This window comes from Triticum urartu, chromosome 5A, assembly GCF_056163025.1.
Source record: "Triticum urartu cultivar PI428250 chromosome 5A, HENAU_Tu73, whole genome shotgun sequence".
NCBI lineage: Eukaryota > Viridiplantae > Streptophyta > Magnoliopsida > Poales > Poaceae > Triticum > Triticum urartu.
Window position 1 is genome coordinate 629,328,808 of NC_141877.1, and position 14,310 is coordinate 629,343,117.

The 14,310-nt window shown below is 48.0% G+C and overlaps 2 protein-coding genes across 3 annotated transcripts; one reads left to right on the forward strand and one right to left on the reverse strand.

Moving 5' to 3' along the window:
- Positions 1-1,102: 1,102 nt before the first annotated feature.
- LOC125511184 (disease resistance protein RGA5) lies at positions 1,103-10,339 on the forward strand. Of its 2 annotated transcripts, XM_048676486.2 has the most exons (9): positions 1,103-2,226; positions 2,923-4,926; positions 5,004-5,197; positions 5,557-5,625; positions 5,907-6,307; positions 6,732-6,867; positions 6,969-7,105; positions 7,196-7,319; positions 9,565-10,339. In XM_048676486.2, the coding sequence occupies exons 1-9, from the start codon at positions 1,388-1,390 to the stop codon at positions 9,978-9,980; spliced, it is 4,320 nt and encodes a 1,439-aa protein (XP_048532443.1). In that variant the 5' UTR covers positions 1,103-1,387; the 3' UTR covers positions 9,981-10,339. The 2 variants fall into 2 exon arrangements, with proteins under 2 accessions (XP_048532443.1, XP_048532444.1); XM_048676487.2 differs by lacking the exon at positions 5,557-5,625 and having other exon boundaries at positions 1,106-2,226.
- Positions 10,340-10,728: 389 nt separating this feature from the next.
- LOC125511186 (expansin-A7) lies at positions 10,729-13,679 on the reverse strand. The gene is made up of 3 exons (XM_048676488.2): positions 13,339-13,679; positions 12,895-13,219; positions 10,729-11,520 (listed from the first exon to the last, which is right to left on the reverse strand). The coding sequence occupies exons 1-3, from the start codon at positions 13,508-13,510 to the stop codon at positions 11,211-11,213; spliced, it is 807 nt and encodes a 268-aa protein (XP_048532445.1). The 5' UTR covers positions 13,511-13,679; the 3' UTR covers positions 10,729-11,210.
- Positions 13,680-14,310: the final 631 nt, after the last annotated feature.

Below are 14,310 nucleotides of genomic sequence, written 5' to 3' on the forward strand. Positions count from 1 at the left end.
AGGCGTCGCAACCCTCGCAACACCATTGGTGGCCCGCTCGCGACACATATGACGCCACCTGGCTCCCGCGACGGACCGGCCGGAGCTCGGCCGAGGACGATTCGTGAGAGAGCGAGAGGACGCGGTGCGAGGGCACGTGGCATCACATGGGTGTTGGTGCTGCGTGAAAGAAGAAGATGCAGTGCGGCACAAGAGGGAAAAACATGTGGACGTGAGAAGGATAAGACTCTGCTCGCGTGAGTCCCACTAGACGTGTGGCGCGAGACCGATGCGCACGAGTAATCGGTCACCCGATCTGCGTCATTTACCTAACATACTGTGGTGCTAAAATTTTGTGGATTGATCTTAATTGTAGGCTCAGCATAACAAATGTTCATAATTTTTTTTTTCATATTTTTTGATGTCCCAGAACTAAAGAATTGCCGTATGCAACATGCTTGTGGTTGAAACAATTCCTTATTTAACACTATTTTAAATTGTGTTTCCTTATTTAACATTGAAAAACTTTTTCTTCACAAGTCTAAAATTTATGCCCTTTATAACACTTTCGTCCATTTTAAGACTAAATAACATCTGAAAAGACCATTTTGCCTTCATGTGATATGTATGTGTGCGGGACAGTAGCACACACATGTAATATCAGTACGGGGCAGTAGCACACACACAGTGGCAACACATACACACACATGCAGCGGCAGCACATACACACGCACACAGCACACACACACGCACGTCACACAACAACACACACCCACGCATCAGCACACACACAGCAGCATGTACGCACACACAAACACGCAATCATGCGACAGCACACATCGAGCAACACGCGCAGCAGCATACACACGCACGCACACACAAGCACACAGGCACGCAGCAGCACATACACACACATCAGCAGCACACACGCGCACAAACATACAACATAAGGGGTAAAGGGGTCTTTTCAGTTGTCATTGAGGCTTAAAATAGACAAAAATGTCATAAAAAGCATAAAATTTAAACTCTGTGTTAGATAGGGCAAAAATCATCTGTCGATGTTAAATAGGGTATAAAATTTAGATACGGTGTTAAATAAGGAATTCTCTCCTTGTGGTTTGTGTGGTGCTTGTTTTCCCAGGCCAACCACCAGAGAAGTACCCCCACATCCTGCTCGTCGGGATTGAGACTTCCATTTCCATACCATTGGTCACGATTCCTCAGCGGTCAGGCATGCTTTCTCGTGCCTCTCGATATTCTCATCCATGTTCTCAGAAAAAAGAGGAACTTCTCATCCATGGCAACAATTAGTTAGGCAGATGCATACTTCAGGTGGGGATGCAAAGCCAACTGCTGGCTTCCGGTGAAGACGGAGGACGATCCTGATTCCGCTCCGCTTGAGGCGAAAATGGAGGATCCCGTCACTGCTTCGCTCGGCCCCATAGGTCGCCTCCTCCGGCGACTCCATTCGCTGGATGCTTCCCAACAGCCTCTGCCGGAGGGGCTCAGTGCGAACGGGGTCCGGCTTCTGAAAGAGGGCCTAGAAGGATTGTGCGACCACCTCAAGGGTTTGCCGGAGGCAGATCTGGACCCTGGCTTCACGCCCAAATGGTGGGCCAAGGAGGTCCGGGAACTTGCTTACGACTCGGAGGACTTCTTCGACGAGGTTATGCAGTCCGGTGCCGGCGGCGGCATCGCCAGAAGCGCTCCTCTCAGTACCATATTCGGAGTTACCAGTAAGCGGAAGCGGCGCCTGCCCCAGATTGCGCAAGATTTCTCGCATTTAATGGCCCGTGTGGATGATGCCAGAGAAAGATGCAAAATTTTCCAGCTTGCTCCGGAGACAGCCATCAAATCTGACCATGGACAAGCCAGTACCAGCCGCCACACCCCTGGACTGTCGATAGACCTGCCGGTGTCGACCGCCGGCCGTAGCCTAGTTGGTGTCGAGGAACCCATGAAGAAGCTTGTCAACTTGCTTGCTTTGGGCGACGACCAGCAGAAACAGCTCAAGGCGATACCTATCTTTGGATCTGCAGGAGTTGGGAAAACGACAGTTGCCAGAGCGATATATCATCAGTTTGGAGAGGAATTCCAGTGCCGGGCTTTTGTACGGGTGTCCCGGAATCCTGATATGAGGAGGCTTCTCACCAGCATCCTCTCACAAATCAAGGCACCAGGGGCTCACACCTTTTCTGATGCGCAGGACCTTATTGACTGTATCATCAAACATCTTCATCAGAAAAGGTATTTCCCAATTGTTTCGAAAACAAACTGATAGTTTAGGCTGGGGATCTTTAGATTGCTTGAAATGCATAGGAAAAATGAGTCTTGCTTTTGTACAAGTGTACTGATCTCAAAGTAAAAAAACAGTTATCAATGAGAAAGAATCCCGTAAAAGTTTTTTTGAATCTGATTTTTCTACTTATCATGATTAATTGATTACTATTCCCCATTTTCTCATGCCAAACTGTTAGCACCATGCTTTATTCAAACAAGAATTGTTTTCATGGTTCTAGTGCCAAGCAAATACTCCCTCCGATCCTAAATATAAGTCTTTTTAGAGATTTCAATATGAACTACATACAGAGCAAAATGAGTAAATCTACACTCTAGAATATGTCTATATACATCCGTATGTACTCCATATTAAAATCTCTAAAAAGACTTATATTTAGGAACGGAGGGAGTACATACCTTGATGCACGTCATGCTTCCCTGAAGGAAATCGTGCCCAATATCTCTTGAGTTGATGAGGAGGATATCACATTGTAGGTTCTTTGGCTGCTAGAATTTACTTTCAGATATTTTTAGCAAACCATATTTTAAGTCTCTGGCTAACTAGGGTCTGGTATCTTGTAAACTTTATTTGGGCAAACATGCTCTGGTCTCCCCATAGTAACTAAATATGTTATATTCAACATGAACACAATTATCTTGCAGGTACTTCATTGTTGTTGATGATTTATGGGCAGCATCAGTATGGGATATTATTAGCCGTGCTTTTCCTTATGGTGATTGTTGCAGCAGAATACTGACAACCACACAGATTGAGGATGTAGCATTGGCATGTTCTGGTTATGAGTCAGAGTACATATTTAACCTGGAACCTCTTATTAACGATGAATCTCGAAAATTATTCTTCGATACTGTTTTTGGCTCTGAATGTGAAGGTGGTTGTCCTAAGGAATTCGAAGTAGTTGTGGATAGGATTATCAGGAAATGTGGTGGTTTACCGTTATCAACTCTAAATATAGCAAGCCTGTTGCTCCCAAGCAAACCAAACCCTGCATTTCAGCAGTGGGAGAAGGTAGAAAGTTCTCTACCCTCCACTTTGAGGACAAATCCTACTTCCAATGGGATGAAAGATGTTATAATCCTTGTATATGATAAGCTTCCACTTCATTTGAAGACATGCTTGCTCTATGTTGGTATGTATCCAGAGGGCTACACAATCAGTAAGGGTGATTTGGAGAAGCAATGGGTTGCTGAAAGTTTTGTCAGTGACACTGAGCATGGTTACTTTAACGAGCTTCTCAGAAGAGGTATGATCCAACCGGTAGACACTAACTATCACGGTGAGGTGTTGTCATGTACAGTTAACCACATGGTACTGGATCTTATCAGGCACAAATCCATGGAGAATAATTTCATCATTACTGTGAACTATCTTGAATCAACTATAGGGCTTCCTGACAAGGCTCGTCGACTGTCCATCCAGTTCGGAGGTGCAAAAAGTGTGAAGATACCGGAAAGCATCAGAATGTCCCAAGTCCGATCGCTTTTCTTCTGTGGATTTTCTGGATGTGTACCTTCCATTCTGGATTATGGCCTTCTTCGAGTTCTAATTCTTCATATTTGGGCTGATCAAGACAAGATGAGCTTTGACCTCACTGGAATCGGTGAACTCTGTCGACTGAGATATATCCAGGTTGAATGTAATATCACTGTCAATTTGCCAGACAAGATTCAAGGGTTACGATACTTGGAGACACTGCAAATAGATGGAAGACTATCTGCTGTTCCATCAGATATTGGAAATTTGGAGAAATTACGGCACCTCCGCCTTCCAAACCAGGCTAATGTGAGGGACCTTGGTGGGCTGGTTAACCTTGAGGATCTTCATCTCACCTGTTCTACAGTACACCCAGTTGATAATTTGGAGGACAACATGAAATACCTGGGCACAGTTCTCGAGAAACTCAGCAACCTCAAATCTCTAACTCTGACATCTTTAGGCTCATCTCCCGTAAATACTTCGAGGATGAGTATTTCGTGCAATGGCTTGAGCAGCGTGTCCCCTTCTCCAGCCCATCTTGAGAGACTTGAGTTACTGCCGCGGATTTGCATCTTTCCCAGCCTCCCAAAGTGGTTCAAAACACTCAGCAAACTCTGTAGTCTGAAGGTAGCAGTTAGAGAGTTCTCAAACAGTGACATTGATATCGTGAAAGGATTGCCTGCCCTCACTGCTCTCTCGCTGTATATCCGGACTGCACCTGCAGAGAGGATTGTCTTTAGCAAGGCAGGATTTTCAGCTCTCAAGTACCTCAAGTTGAAGTGCAGTGAACCTTTGTTGAAATTTGAGGCTGGTGCGATGCCTAATCTTTGGAAGCTCAATCTAGTCTTCAATGCCCATGAAGTGCAGCATGATGCTGCACCTATCTGCATCGAGCACCTAGCAGGGCTTAAAGAGATCTCCGCAAAAATTGTGGGTGCAGTTGCTGCTGGCACAGAGTCTGCCTTGGGGATTTATGTTAGGAATGATCCAAAAAACCCGAAAATCAACGATCAACTGGTGAACTGGAAGTTCTTTGAGGACGAAGATAGAATTATGGCGCCACCAAGGCATGCAGGACCAATTATAGAAGAACTAGGTGAGATCCTGGAGGAAAACACAGAATATGAGTACGAAGGGGAAGATGAAAACAGACAGCAACCTGATAGCGGGTATGAACTTTTCCTCCCTTGAGTTGATTGATTCTTCAACCTGTCTTTCTTTGACGCTAATCAGTTGCCGTAATCAGGATTTCTACGTTACTGGAGTCGCCGCCTGCGCCACCTTGGAGACCCCCTGATAGGCGATATGGCTGGAGAATCCTCTCTGTGTGGGCCAGGGCCAGGCCCACCATGAAAACCGGACCCCAGACCATCTTGAAAGCTGCCTATGAAGGCAGCGACAGCCTCCCCTGGTGGCACCACCTTGCGCCATCCAACACTGGTGAGCTCTCCGCCAGTCATACGAGCTAACAATCTGCTCGAGGACCATTGTGTCGAGTCTACCCCGGCACCTTCGTCGCGGCTGCCCTGAAGCCGCTCACCTTGGAGGGCACCCCCTCTGTTTTCAACCATATTCGTTTTGCCATAGTGCTCGATGCAGATAATTATCTATCTTTTGGGTCCGGAGCATACCACCACTCGCAGGAATCAACATTCCTGGCTTCCTGCTATGTTGCTTGTTATGCTGTTTGAAACAATCTTCACATTAACTTCTGGAACACCAGTTAACTAATAATTGCTAGATTTGTGTGGCACAGATGGCAATGGCTAATTTGCATTCTCATGGCTCATATTGTTCAGATAATGGGCAACTAACGATTGCTTTCTTCATCCAGTCCCTAGTTGTTGTGCAAAATTTCCTTTACAAAGGTAGAATCAACCATTCAGAACTTGCAATACATGATTATCATACCATGTACTCCCTCCGTTCCAAATTACTCGTCGCAGAAATGGATGTATCTAGAACTAAAATACATCTAGATACATCCATACCTGCGACAAGTAATTCGGAACGGAGGGAGTACCTGGGATAGATCAATGCAAAAACTTATTCATCAGATAATACTTCCATTTAAAATAGTGTCTTGATTTTGTAACTTTTATATGCAAGTATCATTCAGAAGAATCTGTACTGAAGACATGATCTGCAGGAATGTTCTCAAGGAGTCGCCGTAAACATGAGAGTAGTCTTACTGCCAGCAGCAGTCCAACTTTTTTGGCTTCCAGACTTACTGGCGGCAGCAGTCAAACTTTTTCAGCTTCCAAGCCTTCAAGCGTGAACACCTTTTCAAGTGCGAACACTTCTTCAAGTGCTAACACTGGATGTGAAATCGTGCAGTCAGCCAAAGTTAAGGCCTTCAGCTATAATGCTCTCAGGTTTGCCACGAGGAACTTCTCTCCTGACAGCGTGCTCGGCGAAGGAGGGTTTGGATCTGTCTATAAAGGATGGCTTGATGAGCGTACATTGTCAGCTTGCCAACCCGGTACAGGAATACCTGTTGCTGTGAAAAAACTCAACCAGGAGGGCTTTCAAGGGCACGGAGAGTGGTTGGTGAGCATAAAGGGCATTCTATTTCATTCTGTTGTCCTTGATATCATGTTTTTCTTTTTCTCGAATACACACCTAAGTGTACATCATTTTGTATTAGAAGAAAAGGTCTAAATGACGTCAAACTTACAGCCAACAAACAAAAGAAGAAAAGGAAGCCAAAAACTAAAGAAGTCAAAGAAACTATACAACTATCCATACTGCTACTATTGCCGATATCATGGTTGATTCATGTTTATTTGAAGTTCACTTTCGAATATGGCCATAGTTACGTGATGTATTTGAATTCCCTATTTGCAACTTTATAAGTCCCATGGTTCGCACCTCTGTCCTTTATGTGATGTTTCTGCATTCATTTACACACAGCTTCATGAGTGTTAATAAAAAAAATGGATATTTTCTCACATTTTCATGTGTCCATTTATAGGCCGAAATTAATTACCTAGGTCGGCTTTGCCATCCCAACCTTCTGAAGTTAATCGGGTACTGCATAGATGATGAGTATCGGGTGCTGGTGTATGAGTGGATGCCACGTGGGAGCTTGGACAATCATCTTTTCAGGAGTAAGCTACACTTGGACGTGGAGCATTTATTCGTTTTGCATATGTCATCGCTGTAAAACTGTTTCTACTTATAACTTGTTATATATGAATCCTTGATGTAGGAGGCTTTGAACCTCTTTCATGGAACATAAGGATGAAGGTTGCACTTGGAGCTGCAAAAGGACTAGCCTACCTTCACAATGCGGAGGTTAACGTTATCTATAGGGATTTTAAGCCATCTCATATTCTCCTTGACACCGTAAGTGAAAGTGAATCGTCAATATAGCATAGTTAGCCTCTATGACCATCTGATCTCTACACTTAAATGAATGCATATTGTACTGCCCAGGATTATACTGCAAAACTCTCTGATTTTGGATTGGCAAAGGATGGTCCTGTTGGTGAAGACAGTCATGTGACCACAAGGGTAATGGGAACATATGGTTATGCAGCTCCAGAATATGTGTCAACAGGTAACTTTTGACTTGCAATTTTGTGTTTCATGAAGCCAGTATTCTGCGCATTTGCTTGTCTTTTGGATATAAAACATCTGGCATATGACTGGAACAATTGAGTGTTAGTGAGCTTTTAGTGCACTAGTTAATAGCAGTCGATCTTATATTAGTTTAGTTTACAGAGGGAGTACAAGTTAATAAAAAATGTACAAGTTGTTTCGTCTTCTGTCAATCTGCTGCTGCGCAGATACCATTTTTGGAACAACATTACTTTCTTGAAGTTGCTACGCATGCAGTTGAAATGCATTCAGTGTCAGGATCTGATACTGAATATCTAATGCCCCAGTGCCATCATGAAATTTATGATTTATTCATACCTTTTCTTTGTGAACTATGTACAATGGTGTGAATACGCAAACTATATCGGGAAATGTTTTATGAGTTTTTTACCTTCAACCATAATTTGTTCCATCAAATGACATGTTTTGAATTACACTCAATTTAATTTGCTTTCAAATGTTGCAAGCTACCCTTTGGCAAAGAAGTATGCATTGACATTTTTGTAAAATTTACCTAGAGCTCATATTCAGCGTGCGGTAAACATTCATTTAACCGGTCAGTAGTTTCAGCTCATCCCTACTCCTAATGGAGCAGTTGGTAGTCTCGCTTCCAGGTTTTTTTTTCGTCCCACCACTTTCGTCTGGTTTTTTTTCGTAGGTTAACCGTCGTAGATTTTTTTCGTCGCCTCCCCCACTTCATCGGTTTATTTTCACTTCACCCTCTCACACAACGAAAAAAACTGAACGGATCAGAACTTTCCATACTGACGCAAATTATTTAGTAATGTCTTTATGTAAAAGAATCAATCACAATCAATCTCTAAAGATCAAATCTAAATTAATTAATCTTCATAACGTTTGTTTTCTTCCGAATCACGTCCATAACTTTCCTTCCTTGTTTGGGCAGAAACTGTTTGGTAGCAGAGATTAGGAAGCTTCCTATGAGTGTAGTAATAGGAAGTATTTTTTTTTCTTGATGATTCGTTTCCATGCATGATGATAGTAAATTAGGCCAACATTCACCACTATTTATCAACGTCATCAATCGTATCCATTTCTACCAGTTTTAAGGGAATCTGCTCGCTATGTTTTTTTAAGGGGATCCGCTCGCTAAGTCGTCGTCGCACGTTATTTTCACAAGCAATTCCCCTAAAAAAAGGCGTGGGTATTGGTAGTTGAACGCCCGCTAGGTTTTCCGCCTGTCCCATCCTCGCGCTGTGCCGCCGCCACCCGCCGAATTTCCAGCCGCCCGAGCCCGTTAACTTCGCCAGCCATCGGGTCGACTGCCCCCGCCCCAAACCCCCATCCCCGAGCACTAGCTATCGCCGCGTTGCCGCCCCAAGCTCCACGCCACCGGGAACGAATCAAGCGCCGTCCCGACACCGCCGTCGCCGGCCCAGCACCTCCAGCCTTGCATGGACAGCTTCAATGTGCAGTCTCCCTTGCTGCCTCACCTTCTGCCAGCGCATGCAGCAGCGGGGTTGGACGCGTGCGTGCTTGCTAGCTTGCTCTCCGTGCGTACGTACTTGCTCTGCGTGCGTCGCACCGGCCAATGCGCATGATGCATGTGTGCCTGCTTTTCTGTATGTGTATGCCAGCGTGATGCGTGTGTGCGTTGCTGTGTGTGTATGATATAGATGGCCTGAGTGTGTGCATGCTGTGCTCTGCTCTCTGCTGATCTATGTGTTGGTGCTCCTGCTATATGTTCATGCCATACAAATGAAATTTCTGTTAATCTTCTGACATGTTGAGTTGGTTCTTTCTGTCTTTTGAGGGGGTGAATGCAAAGCAGTCTATTAAGCCAGGCACTATTGCTGAGCTAAATTGACAAAAAAATATTGGTAGGCATAGTTGTAGTTTAAGTAGTAGCGAGTTGTCTGATATGTATAAAGAGCCCGTTGCAACTGAGCCCGTTGCTAAATTGACAAAAAAGATCACCAGTGTCACTTGATATGTATGAGAATATTAAATGTATTATTAACATGATTAATATTGAACTCTTAAAGTTAATGTGGCCCCGTTGCAACGCACGGGCGTTCTTCTAGTCTTCTTACATTTTGAATTCGGCTGAATGTACTTTAACCGAACAAATGTTGCAATGCTGCGTTCTTGGCAAAGAACATATACCTACTTTTTATATTATTACCAGGAGCTCATATTCAGCATGTGATTAACATCCATTCAACTAATTTACCCATATTCAGGCCATCTTACTGCAAAGTGCGACGTATATGGCTTCGGGGTTGTGCTTCTAGAGATGATGTGTGGTCGTCGCGCACTTGACACGAACCGTCCCCAGGCGGAGCGCAGTCTTGTTGAATGGGCCCGGCCGTATCTCACAAGCAAGCGCAAGATCTTTCGTGTTGTTGATATAAAGCTAGGAGGCCAATACTCGCTCAACGGGGCGCGAAAAATCGGCAACCTTGCTGTCGCGTGCTTGCACGTCGAACCTAATATGAGGCCGACCATGGATTACGTGGTCTCTGTTCTAGAAGGGGTTCAAGACTCCAGCGACCCACGCAAGAAACAAGCAGTAGAGAAGCATCAAGAACCCAAGTCTGCCGGCAGAATGACACCGCCCAGCGCGAACACGCGTACTTCAGAACAACCCAGAGTCTGAACCTGTGTTATCTACTCCCGCCGCCCCATAATGTAAGATGTTTTTCAACACTAACACTAGTGTAGTGTCAAAAAGTGTCTTATATTATGGGATGGAGGAAGTAGCTAGCTAGGGTGATGGTCTGAAAATGTCCTGAGTACGCCAGTTACATGGATGTATTTGTGTGTCGTTGAATTCTTGGCAGCGGAGCTCATGCTGCCGAGTACTCACTGTCTTGCATGTGTCGTCCACTACTGGCTGCTGCCGTGCATTTTGACTTTGACACATACTCCTGGATGGTTATGTGTGTGTGATCCTGCTGGGCGTCAGCAGATATCACCGGTGAGAGCAACGCCGTCCCTGTTTGTTTGACTCGGATACTACGTGGACGATCTGCAAACTTGCTCCTGCCTTTCCCGGCGATGTGGACGGCGACGAGGTCAGGCCAGACAGGCAACGGCAATGCCAGCAGGAGGACGTGGTTGCTGCAAAGCCATGATGCCGACCGTGAAAACGGCATGCTTGGCCGGTGGCGCGCCATGGCTCGTCCTTGGCGCCATTCCGTGCTCGTCCGAGCAAAAGCGAAGGCGCGAAGGGTTCGCTTTCGGAACTCAGGGTGGTGCCTTCGCTTTTCACCTCCGTTTTCATACTTTGCACGCGTTTTTTCCCATCCAGCGTTTGTCCCGGGAGGACTGACTGATGGCCACGGCGCTGCAAATTTGCCCGACTCAGACTCAAACATACGCATACATACTGGTGCACACGCACATGTCAGAGAGAGGTAATAGTATTATCCTTCTTTGCAACCCCAGCGACCAAGCTGGTTGATAGATAGACACATATATAAATCAGGTCCATGATTGATCGATTGACATGATAAATAGTACTAGTAACAGCCAGCAGCGTGCCATGGAGACAAAGATGACACGACACGGGGCACAGGACACCGGAGAAGCAGCAGCTGCGGGCTACACTCGCCGCTCCCATCTTCAGCTGCAGCTTTGCAGCCACTTCAGCCGCCGCTCCACACAACCACCACCCTTCAGTTCCCAGCTTCACCCTAATTAAGACTAGATAGATAGACTGCTACTAGTATGAACCTGCTTGCACCTTGCATCTGCATTCGCAGGCCACACACCAACCTCGCCCACTCACTGTAGTAATTACTCGCTCACTAGTATGTAGTAGTATATAAGACGACGTCCATGCGCCGCATCCATCGCCGGCGCCGGAGAAGGAGAAGAAGGGCAGCTAGACCCTGAAGTTCTTGCCCTCGAAGGTCTGGCCGAAGCGCCAGTTGTGTGGGGCGGCGTTCCAGGAGGTGGAGGTGCGGCGGTCGCTGGCGGTGACGCGGAAGGAGAGCGGCTGGCCGACGAGGACGGAGTTGGACTGCCAGTTCTGGCCCCAGTTGCGCGACATGGGCATCCACCCGGTGCTGGACCCCTTCACGCTCGCCCGCACCAGGTCCCCGGCCCCCGCCACGTTGGTGATCAGCACCAGGTTGAAGTACCTGAACCCGTTGATGGTGAACCGCACCCCGCCCGACTTCCGGCACGCCACCCTGTGCACACACGCACAAACAACATCCATCACACGTTAGCCAAATCATCAGCACATCACACACACACAGATATAGTACATGGCACGTGAGCAAATCATGAGCCGCGAGTCGTTAATCTGGTCGTGGGGGTAGGATGGTAAATTTGGGGTGGTGCCAGGGCAGGGTAGTGGGCGGCCGGGACGGTGCGGCGGAGTGTCGCAGAGGCGAGGACGACCGACCCACCGACCGAGCAATGCAGGGTGAGCTGGTTCACGCGTGGTCGACGACAGGGCCAAAGGACGAGATGGCCCCGGGTGAGTCGAAGCATGGCCTTGGGCGTTCCATGTCAGACTGTCAGTGAAACCAGAAACCAAAGGTCAAAGGTTTCGGTGTGTGCGCCCTGTGCCCTGCACAGTGGGTTGTACTGCAGCTACTATACGTGCCACAACCACGACGGACACGCATGAGCGCCGGAGCTGTCGATCCACCGACCGGAGATCATGACAAAAACAGCGTCGACATCACCAGCTTACTGCTGACAAATTTAAAGCTAAACGTGACAAAGACAGTGTACTACTGAGCGGCATTAACGCCCGCTTTGACACGACGACGAAAGGGACGTCAAAGCACATGACGCCGGCCGGCCGGAGGCGTTGGCTGGAACCAGCGCGGCCCGCCGCTTCCAAGGCCGCTTTTACTCGTACCACGACACGCACAAGTAATGGCGGCCGGTCATGTCACGTTCCGCTTTCATTATGGCCCACGTTCTCACTATACATAGATTCAGAAGATAAGAAATGCTACCGATTCTACTAGTAGAAGAAGCGGCAAGATTTATAGGGATTTATCGCCATGCCGTGCCACCCATACATATCTACCGTATCATCAATTTATTTATTTTTGGGAGAGAATAGAGACAGCCCATGTTACTACTACCGTATCAATTTCACCAGTAGAGGATAATACTTGCCCATAAAGTTGAACTTACTACTACTAGGAGATTTTGTCCATATAATGAACTTTATTACTCGCATGCTAGTACTACTGTGCAAGCGACGGCGAGGATAATAAGAGAAATTAATTATCAGACGGGACGGAGGGCACATTTCTTTTTCCTTTTTCCTGTGGAATGGAAGGACGGACGTCTTAAAAGACGCGAAGAAAAGGAATCGCTGTTCTGCGCCGGGTAAAGTGGGGGGCGCGCTGCAGGGCCTGCGCTCTCCCCATTGGCCGCACAAGAACAGAAAATTTCAACCAAGACGAATGTTTTCTACTATACTACGACCAAGAAACAGCGTCGCATTTGACTCCGGAGCAGTAAAAAAATTGGGAAGTGACAGGATAGGAAGGAAAGGTGGCGGGAGATTTGGGAGGGAGGGATGGAGCGTAAGTTACCGGCGGTAGGAGACGGGGACGATGCCGGCGCGGTACTGGGCCATGTGGAGGAACATGGGCATGGCGAGGTCGAAGTGGGGGCGGGGCGGGTTGCACCAGCCGCCGTCGTCCGAGGGCAGCGCGTAGTTGGGCGGGCAGAAGTTGGTGGCGGTGACCACGATGGACGGCCGCCCCGGCAGGCACCACGCCCACCCGGGCTGGTTCACGCACCGGATCTCGAAGCACGCGCCGCACCTCTCCCCCTCGTTGAACAGCGCCGTGCTCAGCGCCGCGTTGTTCACCCCGTACCCCTGGCTGTACAGGTTCCCGTACCCGCACGCGCCGCCTGCCACGCCAGATCAAGAACACGAGATCAGAAGACATGATGGCGGGAACCAAGAACACGAGATCAGAAGACATGATGGCGGGAACCAACTGCCGGTGGAGGGAGGAAGAAAACGGTACCCATGGTGCCCGAGGCGTCGCTGCCGCCGTAGAAGGTGGCGTGCGCGCTCTGCCAGTCGCCGCCCGTGTACACGCCGGGGACGCGCGCCGCGGCCGGCGGAAGCGCCACCAGGAGCAGCAGCAGCGCCGCGAGGAGGGCGGGCAGCGGCGGCGGTGGCATTGCGGCGGCCATCGTCGCTCCGGGCGCGCTCGCGGTGGGCAGAGCAAGAAGGCGAGTGGACGGCGGCGGAGGCGTTGGCGAGTGGTGTGGGGGGTTGAAGTTGAGGAGTGGGAGCGAGCGGGGCGGGGTACTTATGGACGGGCGGGAGGGAGACCGAATAATGGCGCCGGGCGAGCCGGGGGAGGGGCTAATCCAATCCCATCGGCGGCGGGCCGGGCCGGGCGAAGAAAAGAAACGAGTTTCGGAAAGAAAATGTACACACACGCTCCAGCAAAGCGAGGCGAAGGGAAATTGGACGGGCGTTTCTCCGTTCGGAAGTGCGTGATTATTGCTGGTTTTAGCCATTGATGGCGGGCGCAGCTACTGCTGCTTCGTGGCCGCCGTGCTACCATGGAAAGCACAGTTGGGACCTCTGCCTTTTTCTTTCTTCCTCCTCCCTGCTACTACCTGCCACCGTTTGGGCTTCAGATTTCAGAACAGTACTGCTTGACAGCGCCGGCCATGGCTTTGTCGGGTAAAAAAGATTTTCACTAGTATATGTATAATGCTTAATAATTTGCTGGTTTGTCCTAATTGTCAGGGATTTTTCGGGTTATTTCCTGCATTCAAGTACAAAATCCGGGCGCGTGATTTGTCGATCCCGAATATTGTTCTTTCCCCGGCTCCAATCCGCTGCTGTGGAAAAGACCTAGTATTGCACACTTGATTGCTGTTCGCAGTAAATCTGTTATATACAGAATATGACCGCGGTAAATGCTGGATCTACTAGTAGGATTGATTGCCGGCCATGATTCTGTCTGCCGGAACCAGGA